This window comes from Hydractinia symbiolongicarpus, chromosome 5, assembly GCF_029227915.1.
Source record: "Hydractinia symbiolongicarpus strain clone_291-10 chromosome 5, HSymV2.1, whole genome shotgun sequence".
Taxonomy (NCBI): domain Eukaryota; kingdom Metazoa; phylum Cnidaria; class Hydrozoa; order Anthoathecata; family Hydractiniidae; genus Hydractinia; species Hydractinia symbiolongicarpus.
Genome location: NC_079879.1, coordinates 3,496,758 through 3,518,644, shown reverse-complemented (window position 1 = coordinate 3,518,644; position 21,887 = coordinate 3,496,758). Strand labels below are relative to the sequence as shown.

The 21,887-nt window shown below is 32.8% G+C and overlaps 1 protein-coding gene across 1 annotated transcript; it reads right to left on the bottom strand.

The window, feature by feature from the left end:
• Positions 1 to 3,744: 3,744 nt before the first annotated feature.
• Positions 3,745 to 21,856, bottom strand: LOC130644230 (inositol polyphosphate 5-phosphatase OCRL-like). Its single transcript, XM_057449752.1, has 28 exons — positions 20,271 to 21,856; positions 14,641 to 14,703; positions 14,161 to 14,243; positions 13,985 to 14,082; positions 13,867 to 13,896; positions 13,502 to 13,606; positions 13,243 to 13,317; positions 13,027 to 13,086; positions 11,306 to 11,670; positions 10,869 to 11,077; positions 10,475 to 10,576; positions 10,141 to 10,255; positions 9,654 to 9,770; positions 9,233 to 9,340; positions 9,074 to 9,144; positions 8,606 to 8,717; positions 8,378 to 8,487; positions 8,145 to 8,280; positions 7,920 to 8,030; positions 7,752 to 7,820; positions 7,403 to 7,499; positions 6,838 to 6,962; positions 6,543 to 6,653; positions 6,341 to 6,463; positions 6,008 to 6,092; positions 4,882 to 5,009; positions 4,542 to 4,653; positions 3,745 to 4,314 (listed from the first exon to the last, which is right to left on the bottom strand). The coding sequence occupies exons 2-28, from the start codon at positions 14,698 to 14,700 to the stop codon at positions 4,178 to 4,180; spliced, it is 3,054 nt and encodes a 1,017-aa protein (XP_057305735.1). The 5' UTR covers positions 14,701 to 14,703; positions 20,271 to 21,856; the 3' UTR covers positions 3,745 to 4,177.
• Between the last annotated feature and the right edge of the window lie 31 nt (positions 21,857 to 21,887).

The window sequence follows — 21,887 nt, the reverse complement described above, 5'->3', positions numbered from 1 at the left end:
TGAGTTAAAGTATTTACTCACCTCGCCCCATGGAATTAATTCTAAATTTTGTCACATAAAAACAATACCTTGTTACAAAATATGTTTACGTGTGGTTGAGCACATGGTGATCAAAATTTTCGCTCACAACATTATTAAGATGTGTTTTCAACCTCGTCTCCAGTGCATCGAATATCTTTTTTGACATCAAGACGGCAACATTGCAGAAAAGATACAATAACACCTAGGGACGAAATGTGTGTGATGCGTTTAAATTTCGGTCACAGTTGTTGATGAAGGTAAAGAACCATGTAAGTCCGAAGGGACAAACAAAACACGGATTAAATAGATGCTAAACATTAATTGGACGTTTTTATTAGCTTTTTTTCTGATTGATCATGTCGAATATTTATTGTTATTTTTCTTTGTTATGTTAATTTCTCCAGCACGTGTAAATATGCAATATCATTTTGGAGAAGGTTTGGAGAACGTTTTTTATAGCGCTGTTTTGCGATTCCTACAACAGTTTTTTACAGTTGAAGTTGTACAGAACCATACCTTATCGGAGAAAAAAAAAGTCGGGGGAAAATTTCGTTGGGTAAAATCTCGTTGGGTTAAAATTTCGTCGGGGAAAAATTAAGTCACTTTTGAAAAAAAGTCACTCTTCCCCAACTAATTTTTGATATTCCTGTAGATAACCTCACAAGGGAATTTGAATCAATCTTTTTTATTTATCTATGTATGTTTTTATACAAAAACAACTACGACAATACTGACAACCCATTCCTTGCTTCTCGAAATCGAAAAGAACTGCGAATCCATTGTTTGACTTAAAAGAACTACTGATGTTATTGTTGTATGATTGTTTCATGTTTGTTTAAACACAAAATGTTTGTTTCTTTTTGTTTCCATTATGCTTTTTATGTTTCCGATCCTTTCTTGTAATCTTTTTTGCAATTTATTAAGGTTGTAACAATGATAAAAACAGTGATAAAAAAAGTTTAGGATAAAACAAGTCAGGGTAAATTCTTAGTCGGGTATACAAAAATTGGGTAAAAATACTAGTCGGGGAAAAAAAAGGGGAACATTTTGGTTAAGTTAATTAAGTCACTTGCAAAATTTGGTCACTTCTCCCCGACTTTTTTTTCCCCGATAAGGTATGATACTTTAGAATGGGCTTTGGTCGTATAAATTACATTGTTAAACAAGATACAGAAACTGATCATTTTTATAATACATATATATTATTTTATTCTTTCTTATCCACAAAAACGCCGACGTGTTAACAACACAGGGGTTAGGGAAAGAACGCAATTTTCTGACCGGATGCAGAACAAACTTAAAATTGTAATTGTTAATTTCTCAAATAACAACTCGAAGATTTGTACAGCTATTTTTAAAATCCGCCGCTGAAAATGCTACTGAACGGCTGGTTTATTTTTTTCAGAAAAATTAAAAGCTCTTGCGTCATTCAAATTTTCGACGATGTTACACCCAAAGATTGTGCGAATTTCGATGTTACCGTTACTGCAACAGAACCTGTTTATCTGACGCGTCGATCTTTACAATGATTCGTTAAGACTAGGATGCAGTCAAAGCAGTATAAATGACGAAAAAAATGCGATGACATCGAAATAGTCCTTGAAAAGCTTTCGTCAATGTAATTAATTGAAATCGTACTGGACTTCCGTTTTTTTTATGGAATCTGGTGAGGTTCAACGTTGCACCATCAAAATTTCAGCGACGATAGATAGATGAGTTATGTAAAAACTTGAAGCAAGCTACAACAAGACGTATAATATACGTAACCTAGCTCGCTAACAAAGTTTATAAAAAGCTGTCTATGAAATTGTGATTTCTGTTACGAAGTTAGACACTACATATTTTGCTATTTAAGATTGATAGAAAATTCCTCGAAATTTCAATTTTCGTTAGGTCAGTCTGGAGTAAACTGACTGACAGGAAGAAGAAAGACCACAAGCTACACCTAAATTTTTTAAAATTCAGTAATTCAGTAAACCCTTCCCCCCCCCCCCCCCCCCCCCCAAAAAAAAAAACAACAACAACAAAACAAAAAAAACAACAAAAAAACGGGGTATAAGAAAGTCACTCAGTGAGAAAAAGCAAAATAAAGAAAAATAATATACGATCTTAATTGTTCGAAAAAAGAAATAGCTTTAGTTGAAAAAAACCATATTACTAGAAAAAATAAAAAATACAGCCTATCATTTATAGTTGAAAGTTAACATTTTGATGTCACTATCATGTTCAGCATACTTTTTTTGTTAACTTTGCCAAATTTTGTCGAAAATAAAGTAATTTTAATTTTTGGACCAATTTTGGCCTAAAAAAACATTTAGGTGACAAAAAATCAAATTGCATAATTTTTTTGTTAACTGTGCCAAATTTTGTCGGAAACAAATACCAATTTTGGCCAATGACATCTAAGTAATTAGAGAGTTTAGGTATGAAGTTTAAATTTGTGACGCTGCAATTGACCGTTTGGTTAGTTAGTTACGAGTTGGAAACACATCCTCGCAGTCGAGATAGTAAAAAGAGAAAAAAAAGTAAAAATAATTTCCCAGATGAGATTCGAACACACGACTACTCCCGTGTCGGTGGTCAGAGAGACAAAAATTTCCATTTTGGGACGGACAGCAGTATTTGAATACCCTAGCATCTGCGAGCTAGTGTAATTAAAGATTATTGTTCTTGTGTGAAGTTTAGAAATAAGAAACAGACCCACTATCCCTTTTTTTGAATCGACCCGTAAATGGTTCATTTTCTCGAAAATCGGATAAGTGGAACATTTGATAATGAAACTATTTTCCACGTTCCCACTTATCGAGGGCAGACCGTGTGGCAACTTTTTTGTGCTAAAAGAACTTAAAGGCGCTACGAAACAATTCAATAAGTTTAATCCCCACACATTCCGAAGGATTGCGTGTAACAAACAGACCACAACAGTCTATGTGGTGTATAATTTCTTGCGCCTTGATTTTTAAGTAATCCGTTTACAGGTAATCTAGTAAACTAAACTCATCATTTTTTTATTTTTTGATAGAAAAAAATACAGGCCTGTTTGTTAGACGATGAGTTTAGTTTGAGTTGTTTTGCCCAGGGAACAAAGACAACACGAGGAGCTGTATTTGTTAAAAATGCTAATAGTAGCTTTAAGGGAATTAATACCTCTAAAAAGACTTTTTGGCTGCTTCGACTGGATTCATGTGCATTATGTTTCTATGCAAAATTTCAAAAGATATTAGCTAGCTAGCTGGTTTAAAAATTTATTTTATTACATGAGTAAAAAGCAAGTATGTGCTTATATCGAATAAATCATGGATATCGAATGTATGTAGGGAACTTTTCTGTCATTTTTAGTTGCATTTGGATGCCTAATATGATATTTAAAATGATTTAAGATGTTGTCATTAATCAAACATTTCCACTGCCATTAGCTCGATTTTCGTGGAAGTCACTGAAGTCGAAAACCAACAGTCCTTATGTAGCCTCTTTTAAATTTTTTTAAATTATTATTTGAAAAGGTGAATTCGTAATAAATTCCTTTGTGCATTTTTTCTATTTAATAAACTCAACAAGTACACGTTTCTCACGCAAAATGGTACCACAAGTAGTGCGACGCACGCAATGTGGTATAAAAAGAACGGGTGAACCCATTGATTTTTCCACGACCACCGACTATTTTTTTAAACATTAGCCAGTACAAACCACAGGCCTTGGAAATGAAGACATACATAAGTTGACTTCCAAGTTGTCTTAATATCTATTTAGTAAAAAAATAAATACAAATTAAACGTACGCTGAATATCAATATACATATTGCTTCAAAAAATGTTAAAAGTTGAGCAAAATGTGTCGCCATGTTCTTAACGTTAAGAAGAAAGCAACCAATTTAAAATACACGCGAAAATAAAAGAATTATTGGGATATAGAATTAAAAAGCAATCTATAAATAAAATATCAGGTGGGATAAAACGTGAAACAGTAAAAAATGTTTGTTTATTCTTTAAATCAATGCAATGCAATGCATGGATAACCGTTTGGATTTCACAAGTGCTCAAAACAGGCTGGCTGTAAACATTATTAGACACAGCCTCACCACAACAACTTATCTGAGCAGCTGTTACAAGCCTGTCGCGTACTCTCTCTCTCTCTCTTGAATATGACATCTTCGAGCTCAACCTCTGAAGTCATTTACCAGGAAATGAAAGACAAATTTCGCTTTCTTTTGAGCTATCTGTGATTGCGTTCTGCGGGTCAAGTTCTTGCTTTGGTTCATCGGCGATCTCAACAGGATGGAGCCCATCACTGTGGCTGTGTAAACAAAAACAAATTCAGAGCTTAAATCTACAAATCGACATTTGCGACAGAAATAAAAATAGAAAGAATAATTAGGTCTTCTATTTTGAAAAAGTCTGAAAACGAGAAAAAAAACATGGCACTTTCAATGGGATTGGAAATGTAGTGAAAGTGGGTTGAAAATTAGTTAATAGCAGTTGGTATTTTTTCTTACCACATGATGAGATATTTAATTCACATACCAAGCATTTTGGCGTCTAGTTTGTTTTCTGCGCTCTGCTTGAGTAACTCACGTAAAAATGCAGTGAGGTATCGAAACACGTTGCCATGACACTCTGGAAGTTGTGTTACTACCTGACAAAGTAAAATATGTCGTAAATACATTTATTCCATCAATGAAATTGTGAATAAAATGTGGAATGGACAACGAAATATTTAACACGCAGCATTATTACCGATAATTTACAGAAGTTAAAAAAGTATTTCAATGCTCCAAAATCCATAGCTGTTAAAAAACATTGACCTTGCGTATAGAGCGCGAAACATAATATAAAGAAAGAAAATCAATTTTTTTTCGTGTACCTGTTTACATAAGACATAGTTGTTGCATGCTTCTAAGCATCTCGTGTGATATTTGTATGGGATGACAGGTTCTGGAAGGGCTTCCAGAAATAAGAGCAAAGCTTCACCAATAGAAAATATGCTCCCGGCTATATATGCGAGTTAAAGAATAACACAACAAAAACAAGTCTCTCTGTGCCCCGTTTGTTTTATGTTTTCGAACAGGATGGAAACATGCATGCGTATTTTCCTTACTACCTTTGTTGCCATTTTTGTTCATACCATACAGCATCACAGAAAAGCGCCCAAAACAGAGCAAATACCCCTTATAAATGGGGAAACAACAGGTTGATGATGTCATAAAAAGTCCCATTTTTTCTCAAGACAAATCATTAGTTACTTAGATCAAAATTTCACGCGCACTATGACCCTATAACATTTAGATCAAAATTTCATGCGCTTTGACCCTACATAACATTTAGATCAGAATTTCATGCGCTTTGACCCTACATAACATTTAGATCAGAATTTCATGCGCTTTGACCCTACATAACATTTAGATCAGAATTTCATGCGCTTTGACCCTATATAACACTTAGATCAGAATTTCATGCACTATGACCCTACATAACATTTAGATCAGAATTTCATGCGCTTTGACCCTACATAACATTTAGATCAGAATTTCATGCGCTTTGACCCTACATAACATTTAGATCAGAATTTCATGCGCTTTGACCCTATATAACACTTAGATCAGAATTTCATGCGCTTTGACCCTACATAACATTTAGATCAGAATTTCATGCGCTTTGACCCTACATAACATTTAGATCAGAATTTCATGCGCTTTGACCCTATATAACATTTAGATCAGAATTTCATGCGCTTTGACCCTACATAACATTTAGATCAGAATTTCATGCGCTTTGACCCTATATAACATTTAGATCAGAATTTCATGCGCTTTGACCCTACATAACATTTAGATCAGAATTTCATGCGCTTTGACCCTATATAACACTTAGATCAGAATTTCATCCGCTATGACCCTATAAAAGGATTCCCGAGAATCCTTTCTCCACAGGATTTTTCCACGGCACTTACAAGCTAAAGTATGGAGATTATAGTAGAATAGAAAAGATACGAATTTCTCCACCCTGCCCTGTATCTAAGTGATGCCGAATCTGACGAATTTCTTCATCGATACCAGACTGCAAAAGAATATTCTCCTAGAAAAACAGCGTAAACAAAACCAATTACTCCGTGCAGAAATCGCTCTAAAAGTGGAGCTATGAACTTATATCGCGTGTGAAGTATCGTTTTTAGGAAAACTTGTTAGCACTTGGAACAACCCACCTCATCGCTACCATTTCGGATTACAGACAGAAAGACAGACGTACGTCGAACATTATAATTCGATACATTATCACACTTCTAATTGTTGTCATTTTTTATTTTTTCTTATTTCTTCACCCACCTGTGTCATACCGTGTTTAAATAAGTGATCTATCAACAACCACAGTTCTTTCGGTATTTCAAGAGGCTCCGTGGAATCTGGAAATACACCATCAGTTGAATCAAATACGGAGGCTATACTTTCCTGTAAAACACACAACATCAACAAAAGTTAAATACTTACACATATTGAAGAGCAATAAAAAGAAGCAGTACACTCTTACCAATTGAATTAAAGAATCCATTGGTACCTGTCTGATAGGACCATATATTCTTACTAAAGCTTCGAGAGAAGAACCAAACACACTGGGCGTATATACGCCACTTAAGGGTACCTATATCGAACTGTTAAGGATAAACACGTTTTCCAGAAATTTAAGGCGTAGCATTTTCTGCGGTTAGCGATAGTTGGGTGTAGGGTGAAATTCCACAGTCAAAAATAATTGATCCAAATTTTCAGGAAGAAATACATAAGAGCTAGTAAATTTTTGGCTCAAACTTTTTAACTTGATAAGATACAAAGAAATCTTTTCCATCAACAAGATGAAGTACTAAGATGTCATCTAAAATGCAATTTCCTACAGTCACCATGGGCGCCGACAGCTTGTCTACCATTACTGACAACTCGATTTCCAATACATCTCCTACAATTACAAGTTATAAAAAAACTAAATATTGCACAGTGGAAGATGCTCAACAGAAGATATTAAACAGAAAACAATTTTAACATTTTCTGATATTCCGGTAAGAAAATAACAGGAAAGGAATGGGTCATCTTTGACATTTTTATCAGCCGAAATGTCCTTGCAATGCACATTTCAGGTAGCGCTCGCATGCAACAAAGAAACAAAACACGAATTGGAAGGAAAGCTGGAGGGGTTAACTGAAATGAATTTAGAGTTAATACAAACGTGTTTAGTCCGAAGGGGCTTGACAGATATATGTCCAACATTTAACCTTATTCCTGCTGGTCTATTTTGGGGCTTCTCAATGCTGGGGAAAAGGTCACTCAGCACGAAAAGAATTACAGTTTATAAAATTTGGTTATGATTTTTTCTGGGAAACGTTGTATGGGAGTACAAACCTGGCATTATAAATCCAGCAGAGGGATTAACTCGAAACCAAGGTTTTGCAATGTCAGCATCGTCTAATTTTGCTATAAATTGAAATTCCACTGGACTCTATAAATCGAAAAAAATGTTCCACAGAATAGGAAGAAAATATGGAAAAAATGGTCAAGACAATCGAACATTTTTTTGCCCTCTTTTCTCTAAAAATACTACCTTAACAACATCTGACCTCGATCCCAAACAGTTTATTCTCATAGCGTTTTTCCCCGGAACACGCCCCCTCTCTCTCCCCACAAAAAAAACAGAAACAACACAACAACTTTCCCTTCTTAATAACAATAACAATGGCCCGTATACTCTCACCTGGCCAATATTTGCAACAGGTAAAACCTCCACCCTCTCTTCCATGAATTCCACAATATCAAATTGAAACTAAAAAAAAATCATGTAAAAAAGTTTAATATGATTACATTTAATTAAGTACTGGATAAACGAAAACACACTAGATAAAATACATAAAAAAATACTCACTTCGTGCTTGCCTAACTTAACTTGAGGTAGCGAATCATTTTCACGTTTGTCTAGTTTTCGAACAATTTCTTCAAACACTTTACGCTCCCTGGCTCGGTCAACAACTTTGATCTGTACACAAAAACAGAAACGACAAATTAGAAATCCATCTATTCATAATTCAGATGATAGCGTTTTTTTCTGGGAGGCTCTCACACCAATCTTATCGTATCAATTCTTACTTACTCCAACAGTGAAGAGTGCACTGACGGGTTTATGATCACTTAATTTCAATTGAGGATGACTTCTGTATGCTATCTGTTCAATTTGTTTTCCTTTCCACAACACACGATCACACCAAGCTGGTGCACGCGACTTTTCACTAAATTAAAGATTAAACTATTTTTTAGCACTTGGTCAACGTTTTATCGCAATAGATAACCTTAAATTGCTAGCAGAAGTTATATTAAAATAGTTACCTAGTGTCCCAATCGTCTGTCCCTGGATCATATTTATATGTTGGTGCAAACGTTAGGCTACCCTCATTGAATCCATCGAAAGCTTTTTGTTGAGTTTGCTGTCTGTTAAGCTGTATGAAAAAGCTTATTAGTATGCTGGATTTATTGTTTTATTTTTTTAAACTTCAAAAAATTCTGGTGAAGGTGGACTGCTTTGTGTGTGGTAAAAATATAAAAAAAAGTACAGACCTGGTCATACTTGTAAAGTTTTGCGAAATCGTTTTTTCTGACTAAATTTTTTACTTGGTCAGGGTCCAGGTCATCAAAACGATAATTCAAATCACCCAACCAAAACACCATGCTAAAGAAAATAAGAAAACATATATACAACTTAAGCTGAGCTCAGCAAGCACCTTATGTGTAAACAGAGATTTTATTTAAGAGTTGTGGTTGGTTGGGTTTTTTAGTAAGAATGAAGAATGGATAGGTAGCCTTTTGGTAATTTGTGTAGTAAAAAAATATACCAAAAGTAAGGAGAAGGATAGCGATATGGGAAAGAGGAATGTTCAAATAACTATCTAGATTACATTTAACTCCATCCATTATCCTATTTAACTTATGTCGTGAGATTATCAGTAACGTCTGTACCCAAAACTTTACAAGCTGTTAACAATATTTGGCGAGTGAAAATAACACAAGTAAAAAACTGACTCTTACTTGTGTTGTGATATTCCAATAGGTGGTTGGAAAAGAGAGAACTTCAATTTACTGTACACTTCACGGAAGTCCTAAACGTAAATAAAAGTTTGGATGGATTGGTTTGGATGTACTTTATTTGCAATAAACATGCAGCAAAACTACTACGTTGTATATTACCTGGTTACGCCTCTCATACTCCATTAAATGAGCTGCCAAGTGGGAGTTGACAAAACAGATTGTTGAGTTGTGCAGTTGAAATCTGACAGCAACACCACCCTTGTTGCCCTTGAAAATAAAATAAACACTTTAAGAATATGGCAGGCTCTATTTTGAACTCACCGTAACAATAACAATATGTTTTACGTACAAATAATACATAAAAGATAATTGCATGTATTATTATCTTTAATTCAAGGGGAATCAAATATCAAGTCGCCACATGTTAGTAATACAAATTAAAATGTTCTGTTTACGACTTTCAAGTTTTTATTTATATATGTCTTTAATCACAATTAGTTAAAATGACACCAGTTTTTCACAGATAAAAAACATTAAAATTCAAACACAATAAGATGAACTGAGCTGGAAGAGTAATTACCATCATGCCCATGATTCCAGTCCCATATGTTTCAGACTCAACATCAGATACTTGCATCTTATGTTTCGTTTGAACATACACAACCAACATCATACCAACAAGACGAACATGTTTCAACTATAAAAACATTGGTGAAAGAAAGGTTTACGCAGGATTAGAAACATTTGCATTAACATACTTTTGTGAATTTTAGCCTAATTCGCAAAAATATACCAAAGATAGTTGACTTGATTGGGCAATTTATTTAATAGATTAAAAAGGGGTATTGAATTTAAAATTCAATTAAACAAAAAAGTAGTAATTTTGTAAACCCATCACTAAAGCCAGATGCATTACGTTATGATACTTGTATTTATTATTAGAAAGTTGCCTCTATGGCCGCATATTTTTACCAGCATTCTTACAAATTTTTCTTTTTCATGGTCAACAGATGTATCTCTCTCAATAATTTTGTAAGCACCCAACCAAATCATTAACAAAAAAGTACCTTAAAATAATCTGTATTTTTTGGTAAACCATTCTCAATAGCTTTCATCCAAGTATCTTCTCGACTTGAATCGTTGAATACTAAAGCTTCAGCACTCAAGTCAAGCTCTTGAAATCTAAACAGGTCAAATAATAAATCAATTTTTTTATTAACTTAAATAAGGACCAATTAACAGTTACAGTAACTGGACATTATTATGTTGGAAATATAACATGGACCAATAGAAGAAATCAAAAGCATAACCCTTTTTATAATAGTTTGATTCCAACCTGTGAGAATCTTTGCTTTAATCATTATCATTTTAAGTCTATTATGTATTTAAGTATAGACCTACCCGATTGCAATGACATCTGGTGATTCAGGATTATCTTGTAGCCATGGAACTAAACTTTCAGTAGCCAGTTGGCCATTGACATTCCATGTACCAGCAAGCAATCTAAATATCAAGAGAAAAAATAAATTGTATAGCTTAAAATTGGAATATGTTTTCAACAAGGTTGACAGGAATTTTGTAGGAAAATTTAATGAAAAGAGTTTGCCTAATTTTTTGAATAAAAATTAGGCAAAGTACCTCCATGAATTACGGACGTCACAATTTTAAGTATGTAAAAAGTAACGTTTTTAATCATAGATTTTGAAGAACAATTTACATAATAGACCTTTATTAAAAAAAATGTGTTAGGATTGGCTAAAAAAATTGAATTAAAAGGAAAAGATAAGACACTTACGTGAATGGAAATAGCTCAGTAAATTCTTTTTCTCTTGCAGCCATATGCAACCGAATAAAATTCTCTCTTGCACGCATTCCCTTAAAAACATTTCCTGAGAGATTGCCTTTATAAGGAGGTGGGGCAGTATTTTCGTTACGAACATTCTGAACCTCTAGATTATCAACAACATCGAAAGCCTCTTCTTGACCACCACTTTCTTTTGTTTCCTAAAATAACAAAACCTTTTTTTAATACATAAGCCCATGAAAATCCACAGCAATTCACCTATTAAGAAAATCCAGGAATTTGGCTGCTGATACTCGCAGCTGCCATCTTTGGCTAACAGTTGGAAAGTTGAGTATTTAAATATAGACAACAAATTAAACAACTATGACATACTATTCTTTACCAAGAACATTTAATTTGCCATTCATAAAGTCATTTCAAAAACTTACAGTTGAACCTGAGCTTTGTGACAAAGTTCGTTCAAGCCATGATTTGCCAGCAGAAGCACGAGTTGAAACAACTTCCCTGCTTCTTCTTAAAAGTTCTGCTGATATCATTTTCTCTGTTTTAATGCCTTTCTCTATCTCCTCTTTTGATAAAGGATCGAAATCTTTTAAATCCAGTTCATTTGTAGGTATCACTCTTACTGGTGTGACTTCTAATAAATTATTTTCTTTTGTACCACTAATATTCAAACATTCAGTATTAGGTACAATTTCATCGTAATCTTTTAATAAATCATCTTTAATACTGCAATCCTTTTTACTTGCAGAAGAGAGTGGATCGAAATTGGTAATATCTGCATCAGCATCAACTAAAAGAAAACAATTTGAATTAAAAAAGTTTGTACCATATCTTGAAATGAAATAAAAAGAAATATGTAAAAAGATTGAGGGATTAAACTATAAGAATTAAAAAACTATAAATTGAATATTGAAGCCCTATAAATTTTTCAGAGTGGAAAACATTTATAACTATTATTCTCAGACATAAACAAACCTGAGAAGAATTTTTTTTATAAAAGCAAAACGTTTTTTATTATAAACTGTGGCGTATGAAATTTGTTTTAAAAACCTGGAATATTAAAGAAATTCAACCTTAAAACAACCTTTTTCAATAAGAACAAGCAGAGATCATGTAAATACTGACAGATGAGGAATATTTGCTAGAAATTATTCATGAATTCCTTTACATAAAAATTTAAAGAAGAAAATTCTTTAAAATGGTGTTATAAAGCATGAATAGAAAATAGTGAAAATAAGAAGAAAGTGTTCACAAACATGTAAAAACTTAGACCTAACTTAATTAAATAAAAGCTTAATATTGTTGGGGGAAAAATTGACTCCTTTTCCCTGAATCATCTGCCATTTTTTTTCAAAAAGATTTCACCCATGGAAAATGTTTCAGATAAATTATTAAAATAAGAAAAAGATGTGAAAGATGAATACAAAGAGATTTTAAATAATAAACCTTGAACCAGCATATAAATTATTTATTGAATTTAAATTACTCAAAATAAATGAAGTTTGCACTTTTTATTCATTGTGATAATAAATACCAATGCATGATTGAAATTAGGATTATTAAAAGGTTAAGGAAATGTGTTAAAAAAAACTTTTCAGAGCTCTTTATCACAAATTTAAAAAAATAAAATAGTCTAGAACTGGGTACATAATACAAACTTATATAGGAAAACTACATTTGTTTAATCAGCACATACCTGCACTGATCTTCACCTAGAAACTCAGCAAGATGTTAACAAAAGAATAAAGTAAATACTACCATTATGTAGGTGTGTACGATTTTCATAGGGGGCATATTTGTTTTTGCAGAATCTATATCTTAAAAACCATTTGTACAACAGAATGGTTCCTTGTATGAGAAAATACTGATTAATATGACTATGCACTATGTCGTGCAAGGAAAGAAGTTCTATAAGTAAATAATTTTATTTTCTTGTTTATACTATGCTAAACTTTCAGGGCAATTGCAGGTATTTTTGCATATATTATTTTGCTTCTGTTGTTTTTCACCTTACGTTACAATATTTAAAATATGTTTAAATATTATTTACTAAATACAAGATAACAATTTATTTGCAGAAACTGTAGAAAACATTATGATTGTCAACTGATTTGGCATTGTTGGCTAATACATGAGGATAACTTACACGCGATAGGTGTATAATCTGCAACTGAAGGTTTTGTTATTTCATTCCACGGCCATTCCCCTAAAAGTTATTAATGCAAACCAATTACCACAATTTCTTTTATAATGACATATACATTTTATTTTATTTCTTAAAATCTATACTCTTGCACTATTTAAGCACATCAGACAACTGTCATTGCAGAAATTACTTTTAAAACAAGACTTTCAATTTTACCTTGTGAACTATCAGCGTCATTATTAACTCCATTATATGCTTTTAACCATTCATAAGACGTGCTTATTCCCGTACCTAGGCAATAAGAAATTTAATTTTCAGCCTGTTTTCAACAAAAAAACTACATTACTTAAAATTTCAGGATCCTAAACTTCCATGCATACACAAAAAGTAAAAATAAACTACTGCGTAAAGAATTACATATTAGTACTTATAATCCATACCTTATCAAAGAAGAAAATAAGCATAATAATCTCACCGTTATACATGCTCGTTAACACTGACATAAAATCTTGCATTGCAGACCCAGATGCAAATTCAGCAGTGTATGTATTTGAACCTGATGTGAGCTGTAGTTGAATATCTATAGTGGAAATCATAAAAAAAAACTTCCCTTTCTTACGGCGCCGCTTTACATATTAATTTTAATAAGCCTCAAGGTTTTCGGTGAAAATGCAAATATGCTCCTCATTTTTCCTCATATAGTTCTCATTTTTCAGGATACAGTTTTGTCATAAATCCACATTTTTGTGGAAAAAAACAACTAATATTTAAATTGAAAAAAAATTGATATTTGATGGCTAAAGACAAACAACACAATAAAAGTCTAATTTTAAGCTATACCTGAGGATGAGAAGTTTGTGCCACTATTATCTATAACAAAAAAACAAAATCATTAGATATTGGCATGTACGTACTAGTCAAATGACACAAAATTTAAATCCAATACCAAACAACTTACTTAAGAGATATCGAAAGTTTCCATCCATTGGTATAGCACTTTTTGGACGAATAATGGTTTCATTAGAACCAATCCCAGGGTGCGACAGAATAAGTAACCTAGAACGTGGATTGCAAGCGTAAATAAATATTACACAACCAATTAACGTTTTTAAAAAAGTTTTATTATATGCTTACCCATAGTTATTTACTTGAGACCGTACAATTGCAAAAAGATGAGGTGTTCTGGTCCAACCAGAAACCAGGCTGCCTTCAAGACACTACATATCACGGTTAAGAATTTTTTACTACTTTTTAACCTCAACAAGCTGAGCCTAATGACAGCAAACATACAGATTATTTACCACTATAAATATTTTATTTCGGACTATCACCATGAACAGCAACCGATCCATCATGTTAACTACAAAAGTAGTGTCACATACTTATGGAAGTGAACGTCAAATATACATAGAAGTATTGAGTTTGTAATCTCTAGTTCCTGATGTTCAAAATATTACTGATCTTTCCAGAGTTGTTTTTTGTTATTTTTTGCAGGGTGGTCTACACACTGGCTGAATATTAATAAATAAAAACTAATAAGTCAAAAAAAATGAAAAGAAAATAACTCAACAACGATAGTGCACTACCATCTCTCAAAGGCACCTCAAAGGATACATATTTGCAAGTTTCGCCATTTCGAAGAAGGCTTTGAACTTTTTTTATTTGCGTAGTCATAATCTAAAAAAAAAAGATTTCCATATCTTTTTTAAAAAACACAACAACATAAGGTATCATTATGAATTTGTGTTACAACTAGGTGCTGACAAGACTCCAATCACACACATTCATCATCTTCCATCATTCTCGGCTTAACGTCCGTTTTCCATGCTAGGATGGGTTGGACGGGGCATTATAATGACCCTCTTCCAATCTGATCTAGACCGTGTTAGATCTAAACTCAACTTCCTCTGTATCAAGTCTGTCCTTATAACCTCCTGCCAAGTATTTCTCAGTCTGCCCCTGGGCTTTGCCCCAGAAAATTATTAAGTCTCTACACTTTCTTACCCAATTATCCCCCTCCATTCTTTCTAAGTGCCCCAGCCAATTCAACCTTCTTATCTGGATAACATCTTTAATTCTACGGATACTTAGCCTGCTTCATAGCTCATCTGAATTCTCTCTGTCTCTCAGACTGGCGTTACACATCCACCTGACCATTCTCATATCATTCCTTTCTAAACGGTCAAGATCTTCCTGCTTCACTGCCCATGTCTCACTACCGTACAACATAACACTTCTTACACAGGCCTCATACAATCTACCTTTTAACTCAATTGACAAGACTCTGCTTGTCAACAAAGGAAGTAACTCTCTGAACTTTTTGCAAGCAGAACTTATCCTGCAAGTAAGACTTCTTCCAACACCCCCTTCACTGCCCAACATAGCTGGAAATACTTCATTCTCTATAATCTCACCCTTGCAACGCTTGCATACAAACTGAATGTCAGCTCTTAACCTTCCACCAATACTACTGCACTTCTTATGTACCCAATGCTTGCAAGTCTGACAAAAAATTGAGTTACTAGCTACCCCTTTACTAATCATGACTTTAGACTTTGCTGTTGTGTATAGTAATTCCTATTTAGAAGTTATACAGTGTTTTGCACAAAAATCGAATTAGGATTTAATGCCAAATGACTCTAGTGTAATTGGAAATTGTTTGAATGGACAAACTTGAGCTATACACGTTTTAATGACATTAATGTAGTTGCAACAAGTGAATTTATATTTTTTTAAAGTGTGGATAAGTTGACTCTGTATAGAGTAAGCTTTAACTGCATGATTAAAACCAGTTTGAGCTAGGGAAGTGTAGGAGGTGGTAATGAAACCTTTCCTAGGTTTAACCATGAGTTAATAAAACTTAAAAGAAACAAAATATATAACATAAAAAGAAAAAAAAGGATTGATGGGACAGAATTTGATAACATTATAGCAATTTTGCTACAACATTAGGCTTGGACAGGAATGGTGTGTATTGTGCGTAAATGCCTCCGCACGATGATCGCACACCTAGAAAGTACTTTGACGTGTTCTTAAAAGGTGGGGACGATAAGTGAACCCCAAACATTGGAGACTGCAAAAGCCTTTAAACATATAAAACAAAATAAGCATGTTTCTGTAGCCACGCCTCCCATCTTTTAACTCAAAATAAGATAATTCAAATATAATCTGTCTCTTTTAATTAACCTTTGTTAGTCATCTTTTTCTTTTATGTTTTTATCTGCCATGTGCCATCATGGAAGTTTGATAATCATGATCACACTTACCACAAGTAATAAATGTGTGAGGTGCCGTTAAAAAACAAAACTGCCAATTAAATCGCAAAAATGCCGTTGCTAAAGAAAACTTAAGCATATAAAAACAAAAAAGTTCTTAAGTTTATTTGTAATATTATTTGTAAAGTCGCTTTTGCTTGAAAATAATTATGTGTGTCTGTTCCGGCTGTAAGAGCAATTTTGCAGACTTGCTTCATCCATGCTCCGTTGGCATTCACCTCCGCATTAGTTAAGAACCGCATGGCTGGATTTCTTGTGTAAGACCTGGTTGCCAACAACGAAGGGGCCAGGCAATAGAGATTTATGTCTTTGAAATATAGAAAATCCGTACAGTTTTTAAATGATGAAAAATCGTATGCATTTAGGGCATGTACAGTACAGTCTGAATGTAATCTATCGCGGACGCAAAACTCGCATGAATAGTTACACAGAACAATAGCTTTTGTTTTTTTAAGAAAATAATTGCCTCGCTGATAAACAATGACCCCACGCGATCAATTGTTTAATCACAATAGGTTGCAAGATCAATTTTAGAAATCTATTTTGGACGAACTCTTTTGAAAATTTTAATTGCAGTAAATAAGCGTTTTTTTAGATAGCATTTTAAAAGTTTATAAACGAATTTTTTAAATCGCTTTTTAAAAGTTTAAAAACGAAAAGCGGGGATAGAAATATTTTTTTAGATCGCATTTTAAAACTTTAAAATTGAACAGCGGCGATAGATATGTTTTTTTAGATCGCATTTTAAAAGTTTAAGGTTACTGTAAAGGAAAAAACTCACTTGATGAGTAGTCTCAGAAAAACCCTTATAATTTATCAATACTGTTGTATTTTTTTTATGTTTTTTTGTTTCTGAATACTTGATGAAAGACTTTTTTGATGGTGTTATTTTCGTGAGATGGTAATTTTCCAAAAAGAAAATATAATGAAATAAACACACACCAATTTTTTTTCACCGTACGTTTTAAAATGGCTTCTTTTTCCGAACGCGTGGTCGCACACTTCTCGTTTTCGCACCATTATTTTCAGCATAAATTAAATTCAAAAAGGTTCCTGGCTTTTTTTTTCTAATAACGTTGTTATGAAATTATATGTAATTATATATAATCATTAAAAAAAATGCATATTTTTTTCTTTCTGTCGTCATAATAGGCTAATCAGTAATTTATACAAAAAAATCCGTGAACCTTTTGTGCATAATTTATTGAGCTTTTCATTACCGAAAATTTCAATGAGCCAATAAGAAGCTTTCGGAAAGCGAGACCACAAACGTAAAGGCATGTATGCGAAAATTTACTAACGAGATATTTGTTTTTAAAGATTTTCGTAGGTGTTATAAAAATGTGTGAACTGAGTATGCAGAAAGATGATAGAAGTGCGACCTTTTTCTTTATGCTGAATATGCGTGCACGCGTTCAGAATTATTAATAGACAGAAGTCAGGTTTACAAAACTCATATGCATATTCCTTAACTTTGATTTTTTTTTAATTCGATAGTGAAAGTAAACTATCTAAAAAATATTATTATGCATATTTCTATACGGGAGTTCCATATTATGCATAATGTTTACAAAAAATATGCTCAACTCATTTTGCACATATTTTTTCAAAAGTGTCAAGGATATAATACCTCTAAAAAGGCTTTTTCCAGAAAAAAGGGATGTTCCAAATATTTTCATGGAATATAAAATATGTCATTGGAAAGAGATTTTTTTTTTCTGTATGTTATGAATTTTTTGCAAAAAACGTAAAAAAAAATTGTTTCCTTTACAGTAACCTTAAAAACCAATAGCGGCGATAGAAATGTTTTTTTAGATCGCATTTTAAAAGTTTAAAATCGAAAAGTGGCGATAGAAATGTTTTTTAGATCGCATTTTAAAAGTTTAAAATCGAAAAGCGGTGATAGAAAAGTTTTTTTCGGTCGCTTTTTAAAAGTTTAAAAACGAAAAGCGGCGATAGAAATGTTTTTTTTAGATCGCATTTTAAAAGTTTAAAAACGAATAGCGGCATTAGAAATGTTTTTTTAGATCGCATTTTAAAAGTTTTAAAACGAAAAGCGGCGATAGAAATATTTTTTTAGAACGCATTTTAAAAGTTTTAAAACGAAAAGCGGCGATAGAAATATTTTTTTAGATCGCATTTTAAAAGTTTTAAAACAAACAGCGGCGATAGAAATGTTTTTTTAAATCGCATTTTAAAAGTTTAAAAACAAAAAGCGGCATTTAATAGTTGTGAACAATGCTTCTCGTATGTTTCTTAGATTAAACGCGCTGGAATTTTTTTAAGTAATTAAATAAACAACACATTCTCGCGCAATGTATTATAAAACTTCGCGAAAGGTTTTTATTATTTAATTACTTCACACTAGTACTTAAGGGAATAGCTTATCAATACATTTACACAATGCATCTCGTTATTAGAAAAAATATAATTGCTCCGCAAGCGCATTGTTTTTTAACACGCAAATATAAATTCGCAAAACGCTCAAGGGATTTAATTATAACAAAAGACAAACGACTGCCGTCCTCCACGCAAAGGTGTGATATTAGCGTGTACGCGGTAGATTACATTCAGACTGTACTGTACTATGCATGCCTAACTTCACTTTATGGCGTAAGGTCTGTTGCACACGCCAACAAGATTTTGGCACGTGATGGCCCGCACGCCAGAGATTTTAATCCTGTCTAAGCCTGCGACATCATCGTGTTTTAGAGGGCAAGCTTTTATCACTGACTAATACTCAGATCTGGCTGTCAGCAAATGAAGTAGCATGTGATACATCCTCCCCTTATACACTTGATTATCACACCCTACTATACAAAAATGATGTGTGTTTCACATCAAAAATTAAATTAAAGATAACTTATTTTTGTGTTTCATCACATCGACTTATAGGCTACAATTTTGAAGTATGGTTCTATCCTTTAGTAAGTGAGTGCTTGACAGCATTATAAACTACAGCACTGGAAAAAGGTTGTTTAACATATAGAGCGCGCAACGTAAGCGGACTCCCTCGATACGCGATGTACCACGTTTATAATAAGAACCAATTAAAATAAATGTCACGATCTATCGAGAATCTAGTATCATGACAAAATCCGTCTCGATGTGTCGCGATGGTAGGTGACAATGAGAATAAAGAGAAAGTTTTTTTAAAAAGAATATATAAAGAGAAAGTTTTTTATTTCAAACACATCAATATCTGCTTTATCTTTTTTTTATTTTAAATTAATAAGGAAATTTTTAACTTTCGTATTTAATTTAGTAATTCTAGCGCATTACTTTTTTAACGTTTTTTTATTTCTATCGCTGCTTTGTGTTCTTAAACTTTTAAAATGTGATCTCAAAATACTTTACTATCACTATTCTTCGTTCTCAAATTTTTAAAATGCGATATAACGAAGCGTTTCTATCACCGCTTTTCGTTCTTAAACTTTTAAAATGCAATCTAAAAAAACTTCTCTATCGCCGTTCTTGGTTCTTAAACTTTTAAAACGCGATCTAATGAATCTTTTTTATCGCCATTCTTCATTCTTTAATTTTTAAAATGCGATCTAAAAAAGCATTTCTATCGCCGCTTTTTGTCCTTAAACTTTTAATTGTGATATCAAAAAGCTTTTCTATCTCCGCTCTTTATTTCTAATTTTTTAAACGCGACCTAAAAAAGCATTTCTATCGCCGCTTTTTGTTCTTAAATTTTTAAAATGCAATCTAAAAAAGAAAGATTAATGATTAGCTGTGTACCCTAGATTGTTTGCATAAGTTAAAAAATATAAAACAAAGGAAGTATAATTATATTTAACCATCAGCAATCATTGTTGAATAAACTTTTATTTTTAAAATAGTTCCAATTTAAGAAAGTGTTAATGGCCTCGATAGCTTCGAGAATGATATCGAGACAGACGCATTGCAATATAATTGCAATAAGCGCGATGTTAAATAACATTTTTCCAGTACTGTATAACATACCTTAAAATTGTTTTCTTACAACAACACCTTATTGAAACATCTTCCTCTTTGCGTTTCTAATTTTCATAATCTTGTCAACAACAAGCAAAAGATAAATATTGTGATATACTAAAAAAGTGTAAAGTTAACAAAAAATAAACAAAATGTCAGCATAAACAATCTACAACAAAAAATAAAAATATTTACACATTACTGACAAAAGGATTTGAATGAAGTGTTTGAATTATTGCCATTGTTAATTATTTGCTATGTCTTCTAATGAACTTGTGATTATATTCTATATACTGTTGTAATTTTTAATTCAGTTGTATGGGTATTGAGACCAGGTTTGGAAACTTTGTTTTGTATTGAAGTATATTTCATTCCTATAGTCATAAATTTCTTTGTACTTAGTGCATAGTGCATCACATATATATTCAATTTATATGTGCAATTTCTAAATTTTGCTGTGTAAGACACTTTGAGGCTCAAGCAAACTTAGGTAATATGTGAAAAGGAAAACAAATGTTTAATGGGAAAACTTTCCCAACTTGCCAAAATTGGCATTATATCAGACAATCTTGGGTGACTTTCTGAATAAAATTTGTCTCTTTGATGGATCACAGCTAACTACACCCGAACTCACCTAAATTATTTCCAAACTTGCCTGAATTATATCTGAAATGCAAAAATGCTTTGTATTAAAATTGTATTAAATAAAGCCCTTTTGGTAACTCTATGCCAACAAATACTAAATATTATTGCAGTATCCTTTATTATAATTTTTGCCAAAGTTTATTGCAGTATCCTTCATTATGATTTTTGTCAAAGTTATGTGCAGGACCCTCAGACTTGATGTCCTGTATTTACAAATCATTATAATTCACTAGAAAAGGCATGTTTGGCCACACAATTCTTGACTTGAAAATGCTTTGGAGATTGGATGGTAAAAACGGCACCCTCTTGCAACAACATTTAAGATGAGAATATGGAAGGTTGGAAACAATCTGGGAACCAGAAAACTCCCTACAATTTCTCTCACATGGCTTGGGTTAACCTGGGGCTATGGTAACATTCATGTGCCCTTATTGATTGGCCGTCAAGGTGAATCAAACCCCAGGTCTCCCGCACAAAGTACGAGTTATAACCACCAAGCTGCTGCGCCTAAAAAAGACGAGGATAGATGGATCTTCTGATTGACATATATTACTATAAAGTCGTAATGATACCTTTATGCAAAGAAACAGTCTGAAAAGGAACTCACTTCACCTAGTGCCTGCATCTTTTTGCTTTGCACCCACTTGTTAAATCCAAAAGGGGTTACCTCAAAAAATGTACAGATTCAAAAAGGTCTATGGAAATGTCAGTAGAGGGTGATGTAAGAACCACAAAACAAATCTTTCCAATGCAATAAAAATGCAACTTCAAAAATGTCTATTGTGTGTAAGCCCTACCTATTGAAAGCCTGGTATAGTAAATTAAACTTTTTTTCTCTTTTTGGTATTAGCGCTAGCCTTATACTATGGGCGGCAAGTCTTTGAAAATTATGATTTACAGAAAGAAAGAGGGTATCTCTTCCACTAACAACCTAATATACATAACAAACCAGTTATTTAATCTCGCTGGTAAAATTCTCTA